The sequence below is a fragment of the Stenella coeruleoalba genome, assembly GCF_951394435.1.
Source record: "Stenella coeruleoalba genome assembly, chromosome: 3".
Lineage (NCBI taxonomy): Eukaryota > Metazoa > Chordata > Mammalia > Artiodactyla > Delphinidae > Stenella > Stenella coeruleoalba.
The window spans coordinates 64,587,583-64,610,245 of NC_137148.1; the positions used below are offsets into that span (position 1 = coordinate 64,587,583).

The 22,663-nt window shown below is 37.6% G+C and overlaps 1 protein-coding gene across 5 annotated transcripts in view; it reads right to left on the bottom strand.

Moving 5' to 3' along the window:
- Positions 1-22,196, bottom strand: part of SSBP2 (single stranded DNA binding protein 2) — a gene marked incomplete at its 3' end in the record, with an annotated part of 298,632 nt that extends 276,436 nt beyond the window's left edge. For all 5 annotated transcript variants that reach the window (XM_079918569.1, XM_079918568.1, XM_079918566.1 and 2 more), the window contains exon 1: positions 21,940-22,196. In XM_079918569.1, coding sequence (XP_079774695.1) covers positions 21,940-22,001 — 62 coding nt within the window. In that variant the 5' untranslated portion in view covers positions 22,002-22,196. The remainder of the gene's footprint in view (positions 1-21,939) is intronic.
- Between the last annotated feature and the right edge of the window lie 467 nt (positions 22,197-22,663).

Sequence of the window (22,663 nt, forward strand, 5' to 3'; positions counted from 1 at the left end):
GCTTTGAAATAATACAGCTTGCTGAGGTGGAATTGTGGAGAGGTTACAAATGTTTATTAAGCAAGATTAGCTATGAGTTTATCATTGTTGATGCTGAACGACAGATACATGGGAGTGTGTTATACTCTTCTCTCCACATTTGTATGTTTGAAATTTTCTATCATAAAAGGCATTATTAGAGTGTTGCGTGAAAAAAGAAACAGATCTATAGCAGAATACCATTTATATAAATGAAAAACATACATGTTCATAAAACACCACATTTTTTTTTTAAAGATACACACTCATTCAAAAACATTAGCATGGATGTCTTCGGAGGCAGGGAATGAGAATCGAAACTGGGGATAAATGAGAATTACTGTAAATAAAATACAAGAGAGGGGCCTGTACTTGCCAAAGCTGACAGTGTGCCATTATCTGAGGAGTTTAATTCAATGTTTTTTCACCTGAGGTCAAGAAAGAAAACATGAAGCACAGAGGAGGGGTTAACTAAATCTGACTTGGGAGGAGTGGGTACTCCCGGCCCACACCTTGGACCCATTGAATCAGAATCTCCAGGATTGGGCAAAAGGTACTGCTGTTCAATTCCATTTCACAGAGGAGAAACTGAAGGACAGAAGTGAAGTAACATTCCAAGCTCATAAGCCAGTAAGGAGAAGAGGTGGAATTCAAGCCCAGGGCCAGAACTGCCACTCTTACTCACTGTGCTACCAATGCTGCACTATTCTAACTTAAAACCTGCACGCTGCTACCAAATTCAACTTCCTAAAATATTACTTCATCCCACAGTGCCACTGATCTTGACAACCACAGAAAAAATTAAATTCTTTATAGACTATATACTGCCCCCAATCACCCTCATTCACTTTCAACAAATATCCTATTTTTCTCCATTCTAAATCCTCTCTTCCAGTCACACCAGTCCTTACTTCTTTCAAGATACCCACAATACCTCCAAGCCTCCAAGCACTTCCTCCAAACTGAAATAACTCTCCTCTCCTCAATATATACTTACTCATATCCTATATATCCTGCAAGGTCCAGTATTCTGAACACTTTCGTAGCACTAACTGAATGACATTCCACAGATACTCCAAGAACCTTCCCTCATGACTTCAGCACACACGTTTTCCTTCTTTAATTTCTCTTGCACGTACTCTCTGAGCCACTCAATTAGCACCTATTACAGTAACACCTCGTTTATCCAGCATCATTGGGAAGGGTGTTTATCAGAAGTGAATTTTCCAGACAACTTAAGCATTAATTTAGGAAGCAGCAAAGTCAAGTCATGCTAACTTTAGCCACAGAAATACCTAGGCTCAAATCTCACCACTTAACTAGCTTTGAGCAAGTGTCAACTGTCTGTTTCATCATCTATAAAGTGGGGATATACTACTAACTTCTCAAAGTTGCTGTGGGTATTAAAGAAATCACATACCAAAGCTGGTACATTAAGTCATGGCTACATTACTCCAATTACTATTATGCACTAAGACAAAATCATTTTAATGGAAATATTCATCAAATGTATATACTTTGAGATTTTTCTCAGAGAACAGTGAATATAAATCAATCATCTCTTGATAACTCATTATTTATTCAACATTCACTCATTCAATAAATAGTTATCAATTCAGTAAAGCTGCAGGATATCAACTCAATATACAAAAATCATTTCTGTATACTAACAATGAACTATTAGAGAAAAAATTTTAAATCCCATTTATAATAGCATCAAAAGAATAAAATATTTAGGAATAAATTTAACAAAGGAGGTAAAAGATCTCTACACTGAAAGCCATTGATAAAGAAATTAAAGACACAAATAAATGGAAAGATATTCCATGCTCATGGACTGGATAAATTAATATTGGTAAAATGTCCATACTACCCAAACTGATCTCCACTTTTTTTCTCATTCTATTGTGGAGTTAACACTGACTAATTTGACCTAGAATTTTCATCCCAAAACAAAAGCAGCAACAATGATACACAGCAATGATTTTCTAAGTTTTGTTAAATAGAATGGCACTTTTTAAAAAATAAAACATTTCTTTTTACTCCACTATCTAAAAACATTAATATTGGAGCTACTCTAATATGGCCTCATTTTATACTATAGTGTGGCCCTCATTTCATACCACGTCACCTCCTTCAGTCCCTTCTGGAAAAGAGTTTGAAAACACGGATATACAATTAAGAACACTGGCCTAGGAATCAGAAGATTCTAGTCCTTGTCCTGAGGATGACTTCATAGCAAAGTAACCTTGTACAAGCCACTTAATGTCTTCAGTCTCATTAAAACGGAGATAAGGGCTTCCCTGGTGGCGCAGTGGTTAAGAATCCGCCTGCCAATGAAGAGGACACAGGTTCGATCCCTGGTCCAGGAAGATCCCACTCGCCACGGAGCAATGAAGCCCATGTGCCACAACTACTGAGCCTGCACTCTAGAGCCCGCGAGCCACAACTACTGAAGCCCGCGAGCCCTAGAGCACGGGTGCTGCAACTACTGAGCCCACGTGCTGCAACTACTGAAACCTGGGTACCTAGAGCCCGTGCTCTGCAACAAGAGAAGCCACCGCAATGAGAAGCCCATGCACAGCAACGAAGAGTAGCTCCCGCTCTCCACAACTAGAGAAAGCCCAAGCACAGCAACAAAGACCCAACACAGCCAAAAATATATATATATTTTAAAAAAGAAAATATAATAAACTACATCTTATTGCTTTTGTAATAAATAAATTCTAGTTTTTTGATGTCCAAGTCATATTGAAATATTAAGGCCCCCAAGAATGAATTAACCTTTGCAAACGACCAAGCCAATTTACAAACTGGTAAGTGTGGCATCAAATGGAATCAACACATTTATTGAATCCCTACTACATTTGAGGCCCTATGCAGTGCTATAGCCAATTGCAAAGAACAACTAAATTTGGTGCTTAATGGAAAATGAAGTCTATCTTTTAATAATTTGAGCTTAAAAAGTCAATGAGTTAAAAGGGTAAATAATATACTCTCTTAGATTTCTCAATGCTTTCAACATGTTAAACTTGCTTTTTATAAATCACTGAATTAGGTTATATTTATCCTTGTGTGTGTGTGTGTGTGTGTGTATACACACACACACACATATATATATATATATATATACACACACAGCAAGACAGACCTAAATTTTTTCCTATATGGCTGGAGGTTGTACACATGGGGAATGGAAGCAGATAGGAACAAATGAATGAGTGAAGGAATCATGAATGTGAATTAAACGGTAGAGGCGCCTGACATGGACCAAAGATGATACTATGCCATGAACTGGGGAGTATTATTAACTCAACCCTCTACACTTACTGTCAAAACAAATAGATAGTTACATATATAAATACACTAAATCTCATAATTTAAAATACCTAATTCTAAACAATTGGCCCATGTTATCAATCTTTTTAATCTAAAAGATAAAATAAAGAGTAACAATTTTACAAAATATAGGTGCATAAAATAAAATTTCTCACAGACATAAGAGAGACCCAGGAAAAACACTGGCTTTTTCCAATGGTTGGTTGTTTTTTAATTGAGATTTTTTTTTTTTTTTTTTCTGGCCACGCCATGCTGCTTGTGGAATCTTAGTTCCCAACCACGGATTGAACCCGGGCCCCTCAGCAGTAAAAGCGCCAAGTCCTCACCACTGGACTGCCAAGGAATTCCCAGAGATGTTGTACTTTTAAAAATAAATTTTATTTTTAAAAGAATTTTAAAGAAAATTATTTTATTTTTAAAAGAAATTGTAATTTTAAAAGAAAATTTACATAGTAAAAAACATATCTGTAACTAAAAATCTGTAGGCTTACTTGAGTTTTACCTCTACTGAAAAGTAGACTTCTCATATAGAGTGACAAACTGAAATACACTTACTCTCTAGTACCATAACTCTGATTTATATCTTATCTTTTAACTTTACATCATAGACTAGATTTTTTAAAGAAATATAACCTTCTGCTAATAAAAAAACTAGACTTTTTATATCTCAGTCCAAATATAAGTAGAAACTGAGGTTCCTCCTAAGTGATAAAATTTCAGCAGATTCATTTTGGATAAGAAATGAACCAAAATGATGAACATCTTACCTCCAGTTATTCTTCACTAAAAATTTATTTAATAAGTAAATCCCCTAAAAAATCACTTCTCATATAATTTTTATTGTAGTAAAAACCACATAACATAAAATTTACCATCTTAACCATTTTTAACTGTACAGGTCAATAGTGTTAAGTATATGCACATTGTTGTAAACAGACTCCAGAAATTTTCATCTGGCAAAACTGAAACTCTATACTCATTTAAAAACAAATGTTCACTGGAAAAAAAATGGGTTCAAATATGGATTCTATAAACACTAAAATGTATGACCTTAGGTTTCTAACTACTTTTGTCTCAAGATTCTTTGTCTATAAAAGAGTATAATGTCCACCATATTGTTACTGCAAGATAATGAAGTCACTAATTTAATATGCTGTGTTCTGTAGGTCATTCAAATATGTTAGTAGTTTATTAAGAAATTATACATTAACCCTTTACCTTTTTTAGATGACCATGGATTTAAAGAATACTGACTACTATTTTCATGGAGTAGAATTATTGCCCTCAAAAAGTAATCACAAATCCATGTGACTGCCAAGCCAAATGAATCTTTGGCAATATCCTATGGAAAAATATCTTTACTTATGCCAAGTAAGGGAGAAAGATTTCCTGGCTGCCTAAATAAGCTTCAGGCAAAAATGCTTATCCATTTCAAGTGTTCCAGTAACCATTCCAGTAAAGAACCTTAAAAAATAGAAAGTCAACTACTTTATCCAAAGAGAGTTCAATTAATATGATTTTTTTTAATTTCCAGATTTCAACACATCTATAGAAGAGATCATCATCCAAATTAAAAGAAATCCTTTTCCTTTTCCATAAGAACAATGAACCATTTATTTGTAGGTTACTTGGGAGGGATAACACCCAAAACTTTGCTTCTCTTCTCCCTGTTGGTTCTGTATAACTTGAGAAGGTGATAAGATAAAACCCAAAACCAAACTTTCTTGTATTATAAAGTTAACTTAAATAGAGAAATGAAAAGTTCTATCTTTATTTCAATTATCATGTCAGGAGAACAAAGTCTTTTGGCTTTTCAACACTGCAATGCATTGGAGCATTAGATTTCAAGGCCTTAAAATTGGCTTCAAAAGATGGGCGTTGATTTGATGTCTTATGTCAAATCAAGGTTATCTCTGATAACGTTCACTTACATGAATTAGAAAATCTTTATAGTAATCCTTAAAATACTATATCAAAATCTTTCTACCTTACTTGGCATAAGTAAAGATATTTTTCCATAGGATATTGCCAAAGATTCATTAAAAGTAAAAGAACCTACTCAATTAGAACCATAATATAAATTTACTTCAGAAATTAAGTATGCAAAAATGAATGACATATGATGTTAAAGCATCTGGTTCTTCAATTTTTTTCCTTAATTCTTTTCTTTCAGTTTCTAAATATGGAAACTATCATTCTCTTTTTTCAAAATAAAGTGGTAATCCATGATGCATAGTGTGGATAAATACTTCAACGTAAACATCTATTAAAAATTACTGGTCTTTATGGAACAAAGTAATAATAATTTACAGCCTAGACTGCAAGACATGCAATAAGAGTAACGCCAATGCACTCTGTAAATTTACTTTTAACATCTTGTAAATAACGTTTTAAATGTTTTAAATAAATAGTTTTGCTTTTACATGTTCAACTTCCTATCAAAATTCTAACAAGATTAAATGGAATCTCTAAAACTTAATTTTTTAAACTAAGCTCTGAATCATATCTACCAGAAGAAATGACAATTTGCTTGTTTTTCCTGTTTTGTTGCTTTTTATAAGAACTTCCCTTTTTACAGATACAATAAGTTACATATGCAAATAAATAAGAGGAAAACAAGCAGTCTGAATGCTGCTTTTATATGTGGTATAAAGCTTTGCAGTTTGGTTACTTTGAGTGGTTCACACAGAAAAAAGAAATCTTGACTACAGGAGAAATTGAGTCTTGTACAGATGCAACTATCACTATTGTACAATAGAGTATCTTATGCTCTTTCTATTAAACATTAAAAAGAAAAAGACACTCCACAACCCACCCCCACCGCTCCTTAGCTATTTTAGTAGCCTGATCCATTGCTGATTAAGTGATATCTTAACTTTTTAGACAATTAGAAAAACAGCACATTCAAGAAACTTTCAACTTCTACCTTCATACATTTTAAATGAATAATTCCTCTCATTATTGGAAGGAAAGAGGTCTGAGAAAGTAATTCTACATTTTAAGATCCTCCAACTTGGATAATTTCAAAAGATTTAAATTTCTGAAATATTTTAATTGATTGTTAAAACTGTAGCCTTCTTTGTCAGATAAAATAAATATGCCCAGAATCCCCCAATTATAAAGGTCTTATTACGCTCATTTTAATGTCAATCAGCAAGATCAAATACTATCAGTCATCAACAGAAAAAAATATGAAGGCCCCAATAATCTCAGGATTCCACTGAATGGAAAATATAACTTGGAAGTCAGCCAGAGAAGAGAACTAGTCTTACAGTAATAAACAAACAGAAGAAATAGAGAGGGCTCCCACGACTTTTCAAGCATTACAAAAATGAGTCTCCCTTAGTTATAGTAATTACAATTGTAGGGATTCTCATCACACGTCAACAGCTGAAAGAGAAGGATCAGAAACCCCCATTATAGCCACACAGGTGGAAGCTCTTTAGACTTAAAACTGAAGTATTTGCACTAAGTGATATGTTTCACATAATATGAATTTATTATAATCTACCTAAATTGGATTACTCAAAATCAAGCAGTCTCAAGAATTGTCCTTTATAGTCCTCCAACTCTGCTGATAGATCATATCTATTAGGAAATGTAAGAAATTATTAACCCTAGATTTTAATGATTTCTTTTTTCTTTCTATATAACTTACCCTGATCTGACCAAACATCATGCACTAGACAGTATTTACCTGTAGCAATATAATTTAGCAAACTGAAAGATCTCCCATAAGCCTGTCACAGTGGCTATTTTTGTCTAAATAGGGCCTTGAATACTAAGTAGTACTTATTTCAACTAGTTGAATTTCTATGCATTTAAAGACGCGAAACTTGTTCTCTGAGCCCTGCAAAGGAAGTCCGAAAAATTTTAAACATCATCAGTCTTGCAATTATCTGAAAAAAACAGCAAATGTTTAACTACAGACACCATCAGAAATGTGCATGTTGTATCATAAATACCCATTCATTTAAAGTAGATGAACAAAAGGATGATATTTTCTGATTAGAAGAGTCAAGACCCTTTTTTTTTTTTTTTTTTTTTTTTTTTTTGTGGTACGCGGGCCTCTCACTGTTGTGGCCTCTCCCGTTGCGGAGCACAGGCTCCGGACGCGCAGGCTCAGCGGCCATGGCTCACGGGCCCAGCCGCTCCGCGGCATGTGGGATCTTCCCGGACCGGGGCACGAACCCATGACCCCTGCATCGACAGGGGGACTCGCAACCACTGCGCCACCAGGGAAGCCCAAGACCCTTTATTTTAATTAAAGCTACTTAAATGAATTGGTAGGTGATGCGGCTTTGCCTTTTGTAATTTTTTAACCATATGGATGAAAAGGTCATTGTTTAATTTGTTGTATTACTTATGTATTAACAATAAGAAAATGTGGTAAAACAGAAAACACAGCAAAATATCTCTACGCAATCTTTAGTACTTTAAAGGGCTGGTAAACCTAAAATAAGATATTTTTCATCTTAGTTTCCATTTGCAGTTTGACGAAAATATCTCCCTCCCTCTACTTTACTCTAAATGACAGCAGGCTACTATAACACGTACACAATTCTTCTACATTTCAAAGTTCCTAGCCTTGCCAAGGGGACAAACAAAGTAGATGAGAAGTATATCCATAACATCAACAAATTCTCAGTATACACCATATAGACAACCAACCAGCAAAGGAAATGGACTTATAAAGTCTCATAAATCTATTAAGCAGAAAGATTTTTCTATATTTAAGAAGTATTTATAAGGAAAACATTTAAAGATGATATGCTACCCTCTTAAGCCAGTACCATCATTGCCTTTCCAGTCAATAACTGGTTATCTTACAACTGGTATCAAGACCATTGCCCTTACTGGAAGATTTTTCAAATAAATGCCGTTTTATTCAAGTTCCCAAGAGAAAAATCAAATTGACCTACATATGCTCCTCACTGTTGATTTTAAATGAATATAAGCATGCTAAATTAATGATCAAATGAAAGTACTTAAGAATTTTGCTTAGAACAGCAATGGTTGTAAACTTTAGTTAATTCATTTCATGTTGCAACTATATTAAATATATATTGACAAACCTTAATTTATTGTATCTTTTATAACTATATAACAAAAAATAAATAACCATCTTAAACCTGTCAGTTACATTTCAAAGCTTTAATGAAACAGTCATGAGATTTATGTAAAAGGCAAATATGCTATTAATGATATGCTATATAGAACTAATTCTTATACTTTAAATTTTTTAAATTCAAATATACTTTTAAATAACAGATAAGAAATTAGTATTTTACAAATGACAATTAACACCATATTTTGTAAACTACTGACAGGGCAGTGGCTGGATTCAATGACCTTTTTCAGGATTCCCACAGCACCCTCTGCATACCCATTATACGGTGTGTTACCCAGAGTGGTGATCACTGGTAGTGGCCCTCCTCTGGGCAGTCAGTCCTAGTGGGCGAGACTACTGTGTTATTCAGATCTGACTGAAGAAGGCTCAACAGAGGCTGACATATCAGAGACAGTTAGCATTTCTTAAATGAATAAGAAATGAGAGCAGAAAGCAGAAGGAATATTATCCCCACCTCATAAAATGTATACAAATTTATAGTACCATAAAGTAGTTAAACAGGTTTTAAAAACTAATTTTAAGTGCTAGGACATAGAAACAACCTAAATGTCCATCAACAGATGAATGGATAAAGACGATGTGGCACGTGTATACAATGGAATATTATTCAGCCATAAAAAGGAATGAAATTGAGTTATTTGTAGTGAGGTGGATGGACCTAGAGTCTGTCATACAGAGTGAAGTAAGTCAGAAAGAGAAAAACAAATACCGTATGTTAACGTATATACATGCAATCTAGAAAAATGGTACTGATGAACCTAGTGGTAGGGCAGGAATAAAGATGCAGATGTTGAGAACAGACTTGAGGACAGGGGCGGTGGAGGGGGGAGGCTGGGACGAAGTGAGAGAGTAGCACTGATATATATACACTACCAAATATAAAATAGATAGCTAGTGGGAAGCTGCTGCATAGCACAGGGAGATCAGCTCTGTGCTTTGTGACGAATTAGAGGGGTGGGATAGGGAGGGTGGGAGGGAGACTCAAGAAGGAAGGGATATGGGGATATATGTATGCATATAGATGATTCACTTTGTTGTACAGCAGAAACTAATGCGACATTGTAAAGCAATTATACTCCAATAAAGATGTATTTTAAAAAAACACTAATTTTAAGAGCTATTTTGACCAAACCCAACTATTCAAAAAGCTCTATTTTCTCAGGCCATTCTATACAAAGAACTGGAAGACTTATTTCAAATGCATAAAAACTTGAACACTGTCCTGGGTATTCTCCATTGGTCCTGCCTTTCTGCCCTGCTGTGACCAGGAAGACTGATCTCTACAGAGTATATCACCTCAGGTCCCTTACCCTATGGCTCCCAGTTGGGCTCTACAGAAAGGAGGCATCAGCTGATCAGAGGGCAGGAGAAGAAAGAAGATCCCCTCCCTGCCAGGCTTCCAGCCTCTGTTTACAGTGGGTCTGACCATGGCTGTGGTCCCCATCATAAAACCACAGCTCCAGGAGAGTAGCTTTTCTACAATGACCACAGTGTTCATCAGGTTCTGGTAACTGCTCTCTCTCTTTTCCCCTCAGACCTAAGAGGGGTAAAAAGCTTCTCTTGTTCCTAAATCCTGGGTGTTCCTCTATCCCCAGTGGGTTTTAATCATGCACATACCTCATTAAACTCTTTAATTTTTCTTTTAAGGTAGCTATCCTACTGGGGATCTGACTAATACAAACACAGAAACATTTTACTAACTAGCAGCATCTTTGCCAGTGATTGCTGTATCATGGGCTATTGTTAATGATATCCCCATCTTACAGAAAAGCATCATTTCTTTGGTGTTAACTAACTTTATTGTTATAATCATTTTGTAATATATACACATATCCAATAATCACAATATAAACCTTAAACTTATATATGTTGTATGTCAATAATATCTCAAAAGCTGGAAAACAAAACAAAAAACCCAAGTATTATATTAAGTATTTCTCAATCCAAAACCAGAAAAACTGTCTGAGCTTCTCCCTGGACATGGCTTGGTATTACCAGCTTGGTATGGTCAAGGTAGATTTTTCTGAGGTGCAAAAATTCTGTATATTAGTTTCCTACTGCTACTGTAACAAATTCCTACAAATGTAATGGCTTGAAACAACATAAATTTATCATCTTATAATACTGGAGGTCAGAAGTACTAAAATCAAGGTGTTGGGGGGGCTCTGTTTCTTCTGGAGGCTCTAGAACCCATCTGTTTGCCTTTTCTAGCTTGGTAAGGATGCCAGCATTCCTTGGCTCATGGTCCCATCCTTCACCTTCAAGACCAGCAGCATCTTCCAAAACCAGATCTTCCCATCTCTTTCTCTGCTTCTGTCACCACATGGCCTTTGCCTGACTCTGAAACCCTTGTCTCTCTCTTATAATTGTGATTACACTGAGCTCATACAGATAAGCTAGGTAGGAAGTAACCCATATCAAGATCCTTCATCCAAGATCCTGAACTTAGTCATGTCTGCAAAGTTCATTGTACTAGGTAACATATTCACAGGTTCTAAGGGTTAGGATGTGGACATCTTTGAGTCACCATTATTTAGCCTACCATAGTCAGTAAAAATCCAAGGTGCTGGTTGGAAAAAAAATCACAAAGATTGGAAATGGAAACATCATTTAATGTTTTAGTAAAAACTTGCCTATACTCTAATCTTCTTGGCCCTGAATCTGTAAGCCCAACTCACTTACAAAACTGACCAGTACCAATCTGAATTAAAAATGAATTAGTAAGTCATTTCCCAAAATGAACTTCTACCTGAAAACTATTCCTAGTATATACATACACATATGCATATTGTGTAAATGTATGTATTTTATGTAAATGTAATGCATTTTATGGTAAAAAAAAAACTCACTGAAGTTTTTTTCATTACAATATTTCTAAATGAAAGAATAATAATATCAGTCTCTCAGGTTAATTCGGGGGAAAAAATGCTTATTGAAACACCTTTAATAGCTTCCTAATAATAGCTATTGCTTAAATGTACTGATAAAGTATACTCATAATTTTAATCCAATTATAAATCCAATGTTTACATCACACTGTAAAAAAATGAAACAAAGGAATTGTTTCTATTTTTTCTAATAGTCAGTACTACAGAAATGACTATGTAATAGATTCAATATGGTTGTACTATTGATCCTGGACCACATGGAACTTTCCAGATGCCCTAGTCCAAAAACAAACAAAAAAACCAATAGACCATATGCTGGTTGGAAGAGAGAAGTAGAATAAACTCATAATTAGAGGAGACAGTATTTTTTCTACACATTACATATTCTTCTATTTATTTCTGCCTCTAAAATTTACCAAGTAGAGTAATTTATGCCAGATTACTTTGCCTCTAGATACAGAAAGAAGAATGGAGAAACAGCTCCACCTGAAATTATAACCTGAGTTCTTAACTGGCATCTTCCTCTCTGACAAGCATTACATCCATGTTGCTAAATCTCAGATACCAGCTAAAGAATTTGGAGCTATTTGTGGAACACTCTGGGTAGCTGTAATTCTGCCCACCTTCTTAGCAACTGTAAAATGTTTTCTTTAACCTTTTTCCTTAACCTCTCTCTTCTTGAGTGCATCCAACCCCAAGTAAAAATGGTGGATATGTGTAAAGAGAACTATCCACGCAGTCCCCTCCCACTCACCACCCTCACAGCTCCCATTATTTTTTTCCCCCGTATGAAGCAATGAAACACAGTGAGGCAAGATGTTTACAATGGGTAGTGGAGTCAGAAACCTGGGTTTGAATCCCTACTATGCAATTTACTACACGGCCTTGGACAAGGTATATAACCTCACTGAGACTCAGTTTCCCCCTATGTAAAATGGGGCTTATATCAACTTTATGAAGTTGTTGAAGTGATTAAGCAAGAAAAAAAGCCAGACACAAAAAGACAAATATTGCATAATTACACTTATACAAAGTATCTAGAACAGTCAAATTCATTGTTACAGAAAACAGAAAGGTGGAGGGGCTGGGGGAAAGGGGAAATGGGGAGTTATTATTTAATGGGTACAGCGCTTCAGTTTGGGAAGATAAAAAAGTTCTAGAGAGGGATGGTGGTGATGGTTGCATAACAATGTGAATGTACTTAACGCCACTGAAACGTACACCTAAAAATGGTTAACATTTTGGTAAATTTTATGTTATATATATTTTACCACCATAAAAATAAAAAACCAATGTTCTATCAATAATCCATATCAAGAAGCTTTCTCTCCTTTATTGGAGAGAGGCACAAAGGGAAAAAACCACTACCCCAACTCTCCAAATTGAAGCTAACTGGCAAAAGAATAGAGTTCATCAACCAAAATTAGCCTAAACCTTCATTCGAGTATTGACATAAACTTTTAACTGTCTTCTAGTCCATGATTCTCCGTTGCATCAAATCCATACCTAAGCCTTCTTAAAATATGTATGAATCTCTTATTGTAAAAGAGGCAGCTGTAGTATAATGAAAGAAACACTAACCTTGGAACCAAAAAAAATCTAAATATGACTAAGCTCTGCCACATATTATCTGTATTACCTTAGTTGGGTAAGTCAATCTCCATGTACAAATCTCTACAGTCAATGGGAATTATCACCTACCTCACAGAATTATCAAGAGATTTAAATAAAGCATATTAAAATACCCTGAAACTCTAAAGTATGATTCCATTTATATTATTAAATTTGCTGAAACACAAAAAAGATTATTCTATCAAAAATTCATATTAAAAATATACACACATTTCATACTAATACAACTAGGTAATCTCCTGTAGTCCTGAAAGCCACAGACACTACTACTAAATGCCTATATTATAGAAAACTCTTCTTTAGGAATTACATATTAATCCTATACTAAATATTAGAAATATTTGGGGAGAAAATGAGCTAGATAAAGTGATATCCTGTTGTGATATATTTATAACAGGTTACATCCTTGATCCATTTATTCCACAAATATCTAATCAGAACTCCAAGCACTGTGCTAAGCAGTGAGACTACACTGGTGAAGACAACCATGGTTCATCTCGTCAGGGAACTCCCAATCTAACCAGAAAATGAGACATTAAACATCACACAAATAATCCATAAATTTGTGACAGATGTGAAAAAGGAAAAGTAGAGGTTGCTATGAAGCACAGAGTAAGGGGGTCTAATCCAATCTGGGAAATTTATGAGAAATAATTAGCCAGTTGTACCATCCTTTGTCAACCCAACAGGCTTTAAGTATTTAATAAATCTTAGCTATTTCTACCATCAACATTATTATAAAGGCCATATGTTCCACTCTCCTCATTAGGAACAACTGTATCCCTAGGGTTTAGAAGATAAGAGATATGCAACCTTATTATTTAGGAAAACCCAGATAAACTAAACCCACCACCCAATTCCTCAATAAAAACCAAAACCAGGCTCTCGAAGGTACAGCTTCATCCCAATTCTGACTCATATTCTACATATCCTTGAGCAATTATGCCGATGCTGAGAGGTTACCTCAATGGCAGTTTAGACCTGTCTAAAATGCTCTTAACCCCAAACCTACTCATGACTGATTCTTTCAATATTACTCAGGTTTCTGCTTAAACGTATCCTCTAGGAACCTTTCCCTGACCACCCAATCTAATGTAGCCTCCCAGTCACTCTCTATTATTACGCCACACTACTTTATTATTTTTTAGCACTTATGACTACCTGAAATTGCCTACTATATTTATTTACTCATTTATTATTATATGTTTCCCCTTCAAACTTGAAAGTAAGTTCTATAAGGCAAGGACCCACTTTATTCTCTCCATATCCTCAAGATACATCTTCCTTGCCAAAGACCTCCAGTTCTGTTTAGGTAGTCAGGTACAAAGGAGAAATATTTCCAGCCCACAGGATGACTGATTTAAGCCAATTATGGTAATCCCATTACCTTTGCCAGTAACTGGTTTAGGAGAGGAATTTTACAGTTTTCTTCAATAAGGCAAAAGAAGATATCTGCTAAGCACCTCCAGAAAAGGTTTTCTCTCTGATTAATGAGACATAAAGGAAAAACCTTGCCCTTTTTCCTGCCTTCATACTTGGTTGTATGACAAAGTGATACTGGGAACCTGATGCAGGGATGCTGCATTCATGAGAGGGAAACCATGACGATGGCAGAGAAGCTTATCTCTTGGTGTTCTTGATTCCCTGAATCAACTCTGAAACTACCTCCTTCCAGACATCCTGTTATGTGAGATTTTTAAGCCCTGATCAATTAAGCCATTTTCTGAGATTTTAAAGCCCTGATCAATTAAGCCATTTTCTATCTCCTGTTTTGATACCTGCCCCCCAAAGCACAATAAACTCTTAAGCCTCTGTTTCTTCTGTAACATTAACAGAAAATAGTACCTACAGTCTAGTGGATTCTTGAGGGGATTAAATGAGACAATGCAAGTAAAGTGCCAAACAGAAACAAAATACTCAAACGACAGTATTTGCTGTTATTGTTACTATTAAACATTAAACTTACTACGACAAAACTCCACAAGCTCTTTATGTAGTATTTAGGATTTTGTTACTTTACAGAAAACATTCATTTTAATCCTGTTTAAATAAAATCATTTTTAATAAAATAATTCATTTACCTCGCTTTCTTCCATCAGTAAAGAAGCTTTTGGTTTTGTTCTCAAGTTTGAAGTAGGTAAAAAGAAGAATCAAGGCAAATATCAGATCATTGATGAAAAATAATCATTAATTTCAGGTGAGACCCTGTTTTTAGCATCAACTCCTCCCTTAACTTAGACACGGACAGAGCCTCATAAAAATTTTCATCTACTTACCTTCACAAATATTTCATCAGTATTTTAATATTGCTTAGATTATACTAATTAAAAATTTAAAATATTTTAGTAACTAAAACTATATTATAGTTATTTTAAAATTCTTTTAAAAAAGAAAAAAAAATGAAGTGTTATACTTCAGTTTCTACAATTTTTTCTGTGCTCAACTACTTGTTTGATATGCCATGAAGCAAAATTAATACAGAAGATCAAAAATAAGAAATTGCTAGGTCATTGGTTCAAGCTCACTCCAGCTGAATTGCGATTTAAAATGTTATGATGGCTCATTACTGTCGGAAAACTGTATGGGCCCTACATGAAATAGAATAATCAAAATTCTTAAAGTGAAATATGAGGGTAGTTTTGTCATTACTAAAGAAGTGAAACCAACTAAATTGTCTCTTTTAAAGATGAACAAAGAACAAATATTAAATCCTTCACTGTATTGGAAATGCCCAGGCTCTTATGAGCCCAGATAAATTTCTGGTTCTGTTAATATTACAAAAACATTATTAGTTCCACTTTTCAAAAATCTTTAACTATCAACCTTCTGTGACAAAAATTACCAGTTACTCATTATGACCAACCATAAATTTGAGCAACTTGTAGGGCTATTAAAAGTTATCTGGAAAAACTCTATTCTTCCCTGGATGGAACATTTTTCTGCTTATTTTTCAACATCTCACACAGTGACTAAGATACACAGTTTGGGGAAGAATAGCCTCTACTATTTCTCTAACACTACTGAAAACAAGTAGGATATAAATCTTGGTAGACCATCCTTCAGATCACTCTTTATAGTATACATAGGGTTTTGGTACAGTAATCAAATAACTCTCAGAGTGCAAGTCATAAGTCATGTGAAGTCTAGTCGTATACATATGTTAACAAAACCTTACATTAATAGATATTACATATGTAAAATACATACGAAATCTGATAAGCAAAGTTTAAAATCTAAATATAACCACTTATTTTTTATCCCAAACTCTTTTCAGATTTTGACAAATATATCCTATTCTATTGTTTAATGCTATTTTAAGGCCCTCCTTTGAGAAACAATAAGTTATTAATAAAATTAATATTTTAGCATGTTTACAGAGGCTCACATACTACTAAGCAACAATATGTCACTAGTAAAATATTTTCCATACCAATGTCAAAGCAATAGTGTACACACAATAGTAGAGAATATCCCCACATATTCCAAAATAAAATTATAATTATTTTCAATACATATTTTAAATTATACATTCCAAGAAGTAGTTTCATGTCTTTTAAATCCAGTACATTAATCCTCAATCCTATGTCCCAACATTAATATAACAGTTGTGATCTCTATGGAAGAGAGAACATTCTAAATACAAAATTTTTTTCCAAATTTTACTTCTAACTCTATAAACTATTGGGGTGAAGTGTTAATAGATGGCAACCTAGGTATTCCAACCCCCACCCACAGAGTATGTTTCAATTTTAAAACAAAATAATTCTATTTTCTAGTAGTAATTGAAGATGTAAGACACATTTACTTCACTACTGCAAAGCAACTAAAACTTGATGCTTTTTTTTTCATCCTGAATTGGTTTTATATGGCAAACTGGCTCTAAAGTGTGGGAATAAACCTTTCCATTTTTTTTCTTTCATAGCTCTGAAAAAATACATTTCAAAAATACATTTCAAAATACACTAATACTATTTCTAAGAGTAATAAACCTGTAGATAAACAATACTAAAATTTAACTCTCAACATCTTACGCTTTTTTTCTTCAGGTTTGTTCCTTCAAAAAATCATTTTTTGGATACTTCTAAAATAATGGAAAAGAGATCAATCAAAAGAAAAGCTCCTATAGCTAAGATGACATATTAGATACCAGTATTTTGGAGGAAATATCCTGGGGATTGGGAAGGAAAGAGTCAATTTAATCTTATAGAAAATTTCATCCCCATAAAGATATTCCTTCATTAGTTTTAGAAATCTTGAATTGCATTAACTGCATTAATGCAATCAAGTTTCTGAAGAGATTTGTATTACTTCACTTGTCTTAACTTTATTTCCTTCAGAAAGGAAGGAAGGAAGAAGAAAAGTTTATCATTTTTAGGGGGGCAACTTAATAAAAATGCCGGTAGATACTAATCTCTACAAACTCTCTTTTATATGGAGTAGTATTTACTTACTGTTTTTCCTAAATGACCAGAATTCGACTAAATTCTACTTCATGTATAAGCATGATCATCTATATGGAGTAGCATTTAAATGATCTTTAGACTTTAACCACTGAAAAATGAGTATATGTTGTTTTCATAGTTTAAAAACCAAAGTTACTTTTCAGAGTCCCAGGTTAGATGCACAGTTGGATTTCTGTAGTTTCTGACAAGTTTACTTAATATCACTGTTCAGTATGTGTACCTTATGTTCAATGTTGCTTTACAGCAGATTCATCTTTCTGTGCTATTACTCAACTTTAAAGATGAAATTAGTTTAAGAAACAGCAGTATCACAACTCATCTATTTGCAGGTGCCAGTTAATCTTTCTGTGGCAGTGTGGCATACAGAGTAGCTTAAAGTTCAGCAACATTTCATACAGAAATTGTTCACAACTACAATGTCTAATTTCAAAACTTAAGTGATAAAACAAATTTCCGGAAGGAAAAATCTCAAGAAACAAGGCTTCTCCATTATTTTAGGCTTCCAACTTTCCCTCCTGAGGTTTGTCTTCCCCACACCACACACATATCTGTAATCTGTTAAAATGGAGTTTATAAGCATACGGTGCACCAATGGTTAAAACTGCATATCTGATCAATCTTTACAGTCTGTTATACCTGATTATGTAATGCTGTTCCCTAAATCTGTAGCATTCTACCCTAAATCAAGAAAGCAATCTGTGACAGTGAAAAAAAATGCATCTTTCATCTTCCACTACAGGCTTTAAGCAGAGATATCTTTGTTAGAAATCCAGCTAGTAGTGTAACCCTGGGCAAAGTTACTTAACTACTCAGAATTTTCTTATTTCTTTAATGGAGAAAAAAAAAATCACTACCTTGCAGAATTGTTGGGAGAATTAGAGAAAATATATATAAAGTGCTGAACACAGTGACTGACACATAGAACGACAAATAAATAATGATTACTGTTTTGTTGTTGTCGGTTATTTTTGAAATACACCTAGGCTAGAGAATATGGAACTCAAACTTCCAAAGTTCTTATTTTGGAGGTCATTGAAAAAAAAAATTTCACACTGAAAAAATGCCCTTGAGTCTAACATCTTCATTTATTCAACACTATTTGATGCTTTTGACATTTGAAGACACTATTCTTAATGTCAAGGATACCTCAGAGAAGAAATTGGCAGTATTATCCCTTGCCCTCAAGAAACTTACATTTTAGAGGAAGATAGACATTAACCAATTCCACAGTTACCTAATTGCAATTGGGATTACAGTGCAGTGTTACAAAGAAAACCTGCTAAAGGGGTAAATGACCTAACAGGATCAGAATTTAAATTTCTACACAAACATCCCTCCTCCCTCCAAGGGTTTTCAATCACTCTCTCTATAATTAAACCTAATCCAAACTTTTGTATAGACTTGATCTGTCTGGCTTTTAAAACAACAAAATCAGTAATTAACCTGACTTCAGCCATTTTTATGTTCAAAACTGTATAGTGAAAATATAGAACCTGTGCAAAACCTACAAATTAATTTCAAGTATTTCATATAATGACTTCTTAACAAAAGAGAAAGCAAAGATATAATATAGGTAAGGGTCTGTCTGATATTTACTATGAACTCACTGGAAAATACATTTCTTGACAGATTAGAAAACCAATATTTTTATTTTATGTGCATGCCATTATTTTTAATAATGACTCAGTTTTCAGAATGTTTTTATTAGAGTAAAATAAATATTTACATATTCATTACTGAAAAACAGTTCTGTGACTTTTAAGGCCAGTACAATTCTGATTTGCTTACTAACAGAGCATTTGTCTTCACTCAGGTACCTTTTAAAATCTGCCACCTTAAAAAAAAATTTTTTTTTTTAAATCTGGGGGCATCCATTTTAAAGACAACTTCAAGATTCCTATCTTCAGAACTTAGTAGGTTGTTTGTTGTAGAATACTGCCGTTAAAGTCCCAAGTACACATACAGGGAAAAAATGAGTGATCAGATCAACTCTCCCAGCAAAATGAAACTAAGTCTATCCCATAAAACAGAATCTATCTCAATGTTTGTCTTAGATTCAAGCAACATTCACCTAGAAATTAATGCAACGACAATTAACCCAGAACAATCATTGTCAATTCTCCAAAAGTGGCCTCTTCGCCTGTATTTAGTTCATAAGGCAAACCAGTCCAGGATTCCTGCTGCCAATTATAATGAATGGAAGAAATATATTTAAATCAAATAGCACCATCTAGCAGAACCGTCACCACTTTGCTTACAAGAGTAGATGTTACTTGGTGTTCAGTTTGGTAGATTTGACAGCAAAATGGCAATATCACAGAATCAGAGCTGGAAAGGACTACAGACACACCAGGTTCAACTTCCTCATTATTGTATTAGATACTTAAAAAAATTTTTTACAAAGTTATCAGAATATAGATTAAATTCAGCCATTCCTGGAAGTTCAAGTAAAATACAAAATTATTTTAATTCTCAAATTCAACCACTCCCCAAATAAATAAGACCTCAATACACATTTCAATTCCTTCACTTCCAAAAATGTGAAATCCAAATACTCTGTAATCATTAAAACATCTTCCCTAAATGTCTCTATTTTCTCAGATATATTGCAACCAAATAATAAATGCACACAGATTAGGCTATTTCAAAACTTCAATTCCAGTAACTTGCTGTTTCTTAACCAAGCTATAATGCTAAGCCTTTTACATACTCCTTGTCACAGCAACAAGATCCTGAATATAACTCAGAAAATACCTCGGGGGGGGGGGGGGTGAATACCTCTCCGTTACTTTTTTTTGTTTTGCCACATCAAGGCCTGCCTCCCCTAAATCCTATAGGAATTATGTGTGTTGCTGCCAACACGAAGATTAGGAAATGTTCCCATCCCTAGGGCACAAGAAACTTTCAGGAGACGACTACTAACTGCCTCAAGCTAGGAGGGAAACTCGGTAGTTTGCACGTTCGGTTTTTATTTACGCAGCTATTTCCGCGCGCAAGGTAACTAAAGCAGCTTTTGAGAGATGCTCTCAGACTTTTACCCAGTCTGAACCCCTAGGAAAGGCAGAGCGCGTCCAATGACAAGGATACACTTCACCCTCAGAGTGGAGGTTGTTACTGGGAATCACTGTAAGATCTGCTGTACAGAAAAGAGGGGTTCTTCCTCAGTGGTCACAGTCACTATTCGCTCTCATTGTTAGTAACAAGCAAATCACAGTTACAAGTACATAAGAATAGCAGCAAACAACCCTGCCTCGCAGCTTGCCGTGACCGTGGCATCCCAGGCCGGGAGGGGCTCTTTTCTCGCCAGCCTCCTCTGGGCTCCCACCGAAGTTAACACCTGTATCTCCCCGCCACCCCGACCAAACAACTAACTCCTCCCCGCATCCACGCTTCTACCCTTCCCGCAAGTCCCCGTTCGGACCACTGCCCCCTCCCCACCGCAGACCGCCCTCCTCGCGCCGGCCGCCGCGGCTCCCACGGCTACCCCTCCGCGCCCCGCGACCCCCGCCCGGCCCGCCGCCCGGGCCGCCGAGGCCCCCAGACGTTTGGGAGGTTGCAAGTCTCCAAAAAAAGTTCTCCAGCCGCCGCCGCCGCGGAGTTGGGTCGCCTGAGAGCGGCAGAAACGCCAGCCTACCCCAGCAGATCCCGCTTCTCGCCAGCACACTTTTCCTCACAGGGAACTCGGTCTTAGACTCCCAAACTTCAGCGGCGCCCCTGGCGCCCCCTGCCCGGGCTCCGCGAGGCGCGCGGGGATGAGAATGCCGCGTCCCTCCGCCCGCTGGAGAAAGCCCCGACGCCCACCCGACCCACGGCCGCACACGCCCTCCGCGCCCCGCGCGCGTCTCCGCGCCCGGCGGGGCCCCGCTCGGCCGCTCCGCGCCCGGCTTCCGCCCGCCGCGCGCCCGGCACCGCCGCCCTCGCCTTGCTCGGCGCACTCGGCGCACCCGGCCCCGAGTCCCGGCGCCCGAGCCCCCGCCGCGGCGCCCCTCGCGCTGCCGGCCGCTCGCGCTGCCCTCCCCGCCAAACACCCACATTCCCTCCGCTTGCCCTCCTCCACGCAGCTGCCCTTTCTCCCCCTACCCACGACCCACGTAGTCTCTCCGCTCCCCGCAGCCCCGGACCCCAGCTCTAAAGTTACTTTGTGAGAAGATGAACCCGCGGGTTATTTCCCTCAATCATCCAAACAAGTTTCCAATCCCCGCCACCAGCACTGCCGCCGCCCCCCGATACACTCGCTCCCTCCTGCCGCCAGACCCCAGGGCCGCCCGCCCCGCGCGAGCCCCTCCTGGGAAACAGCCGCTCCCCGCACCGCATGCCCCACCTCGCGTACCCCTCCCCCTGCCAGCCCACCCCAGGCTCTCCCCGGGCGGAGAGTGTCTGTGTGTCTCCGAGAGAGTGTGCGAGTGCGTGCGTGTGTGTGTGTGCGCGCGTGTGAAGGCGGAGGTGGGTGAGAAGCGGAGACACTTACTTCTCCCGGGCCTGGCTGTCGGACGGGACGGCGCTGCTGTTACTCTTGCCTTTGCCGTACATGCTTGTGCCGAGAGCAGCTCCCACTGTCACGCACCTGTCAACCCATCACAGCCTCCCCGGGAACAGCCCCGTCCCCATGGCGACCCACGCAGCTACCCCCACTATTGGCCGCCCCACGCCAAAGCTCCGCCCCCTTCGCCCAGGCAACGCATGAGACTGACAGGCCTCCCCCCTCCCTCCGGCCTGCCGAAGCGCGCGGCGGCGGCTACAGCCTAAGCGGCAGTCTCCTCCCTCCTTCCCTCCCTCCCGGGTTCCCTCCCTCCTTCCCTCTCCGATCTCCTCCCTCCACCCGCTCTTCTACCCCCCTCCCCCCTCCGAACCCCGGCGCAAGGGGGGAATTAGAAACTGCTCTAGAAGGATTTTAAACAACTGGCTGTTCTCTCCGTCGCCGCCCCTCCCCCCGCGCCGCCCGCGCTCGGCTCCTCACTGGAGACAAGGCGCTGGGAGGAGGGGAAAGTGCGGCCTGGAGTCTCTGGCAGGAGCCGGCGGAGCTGGAGCCTTGGCGGCCCCAGACTTCTGGGCGCCCGCCGAGTACACAGGCAGACCTACGGCCCCAGCCGCCGTGGGCCCCCCCCACACCAGCCCCTTTCTCCCGCTCCTCTCCTGTCTGTGACCCCGCGCCGGTACCCAGGATTGATCTCTGCCGCCCTCGGCCCTACTCC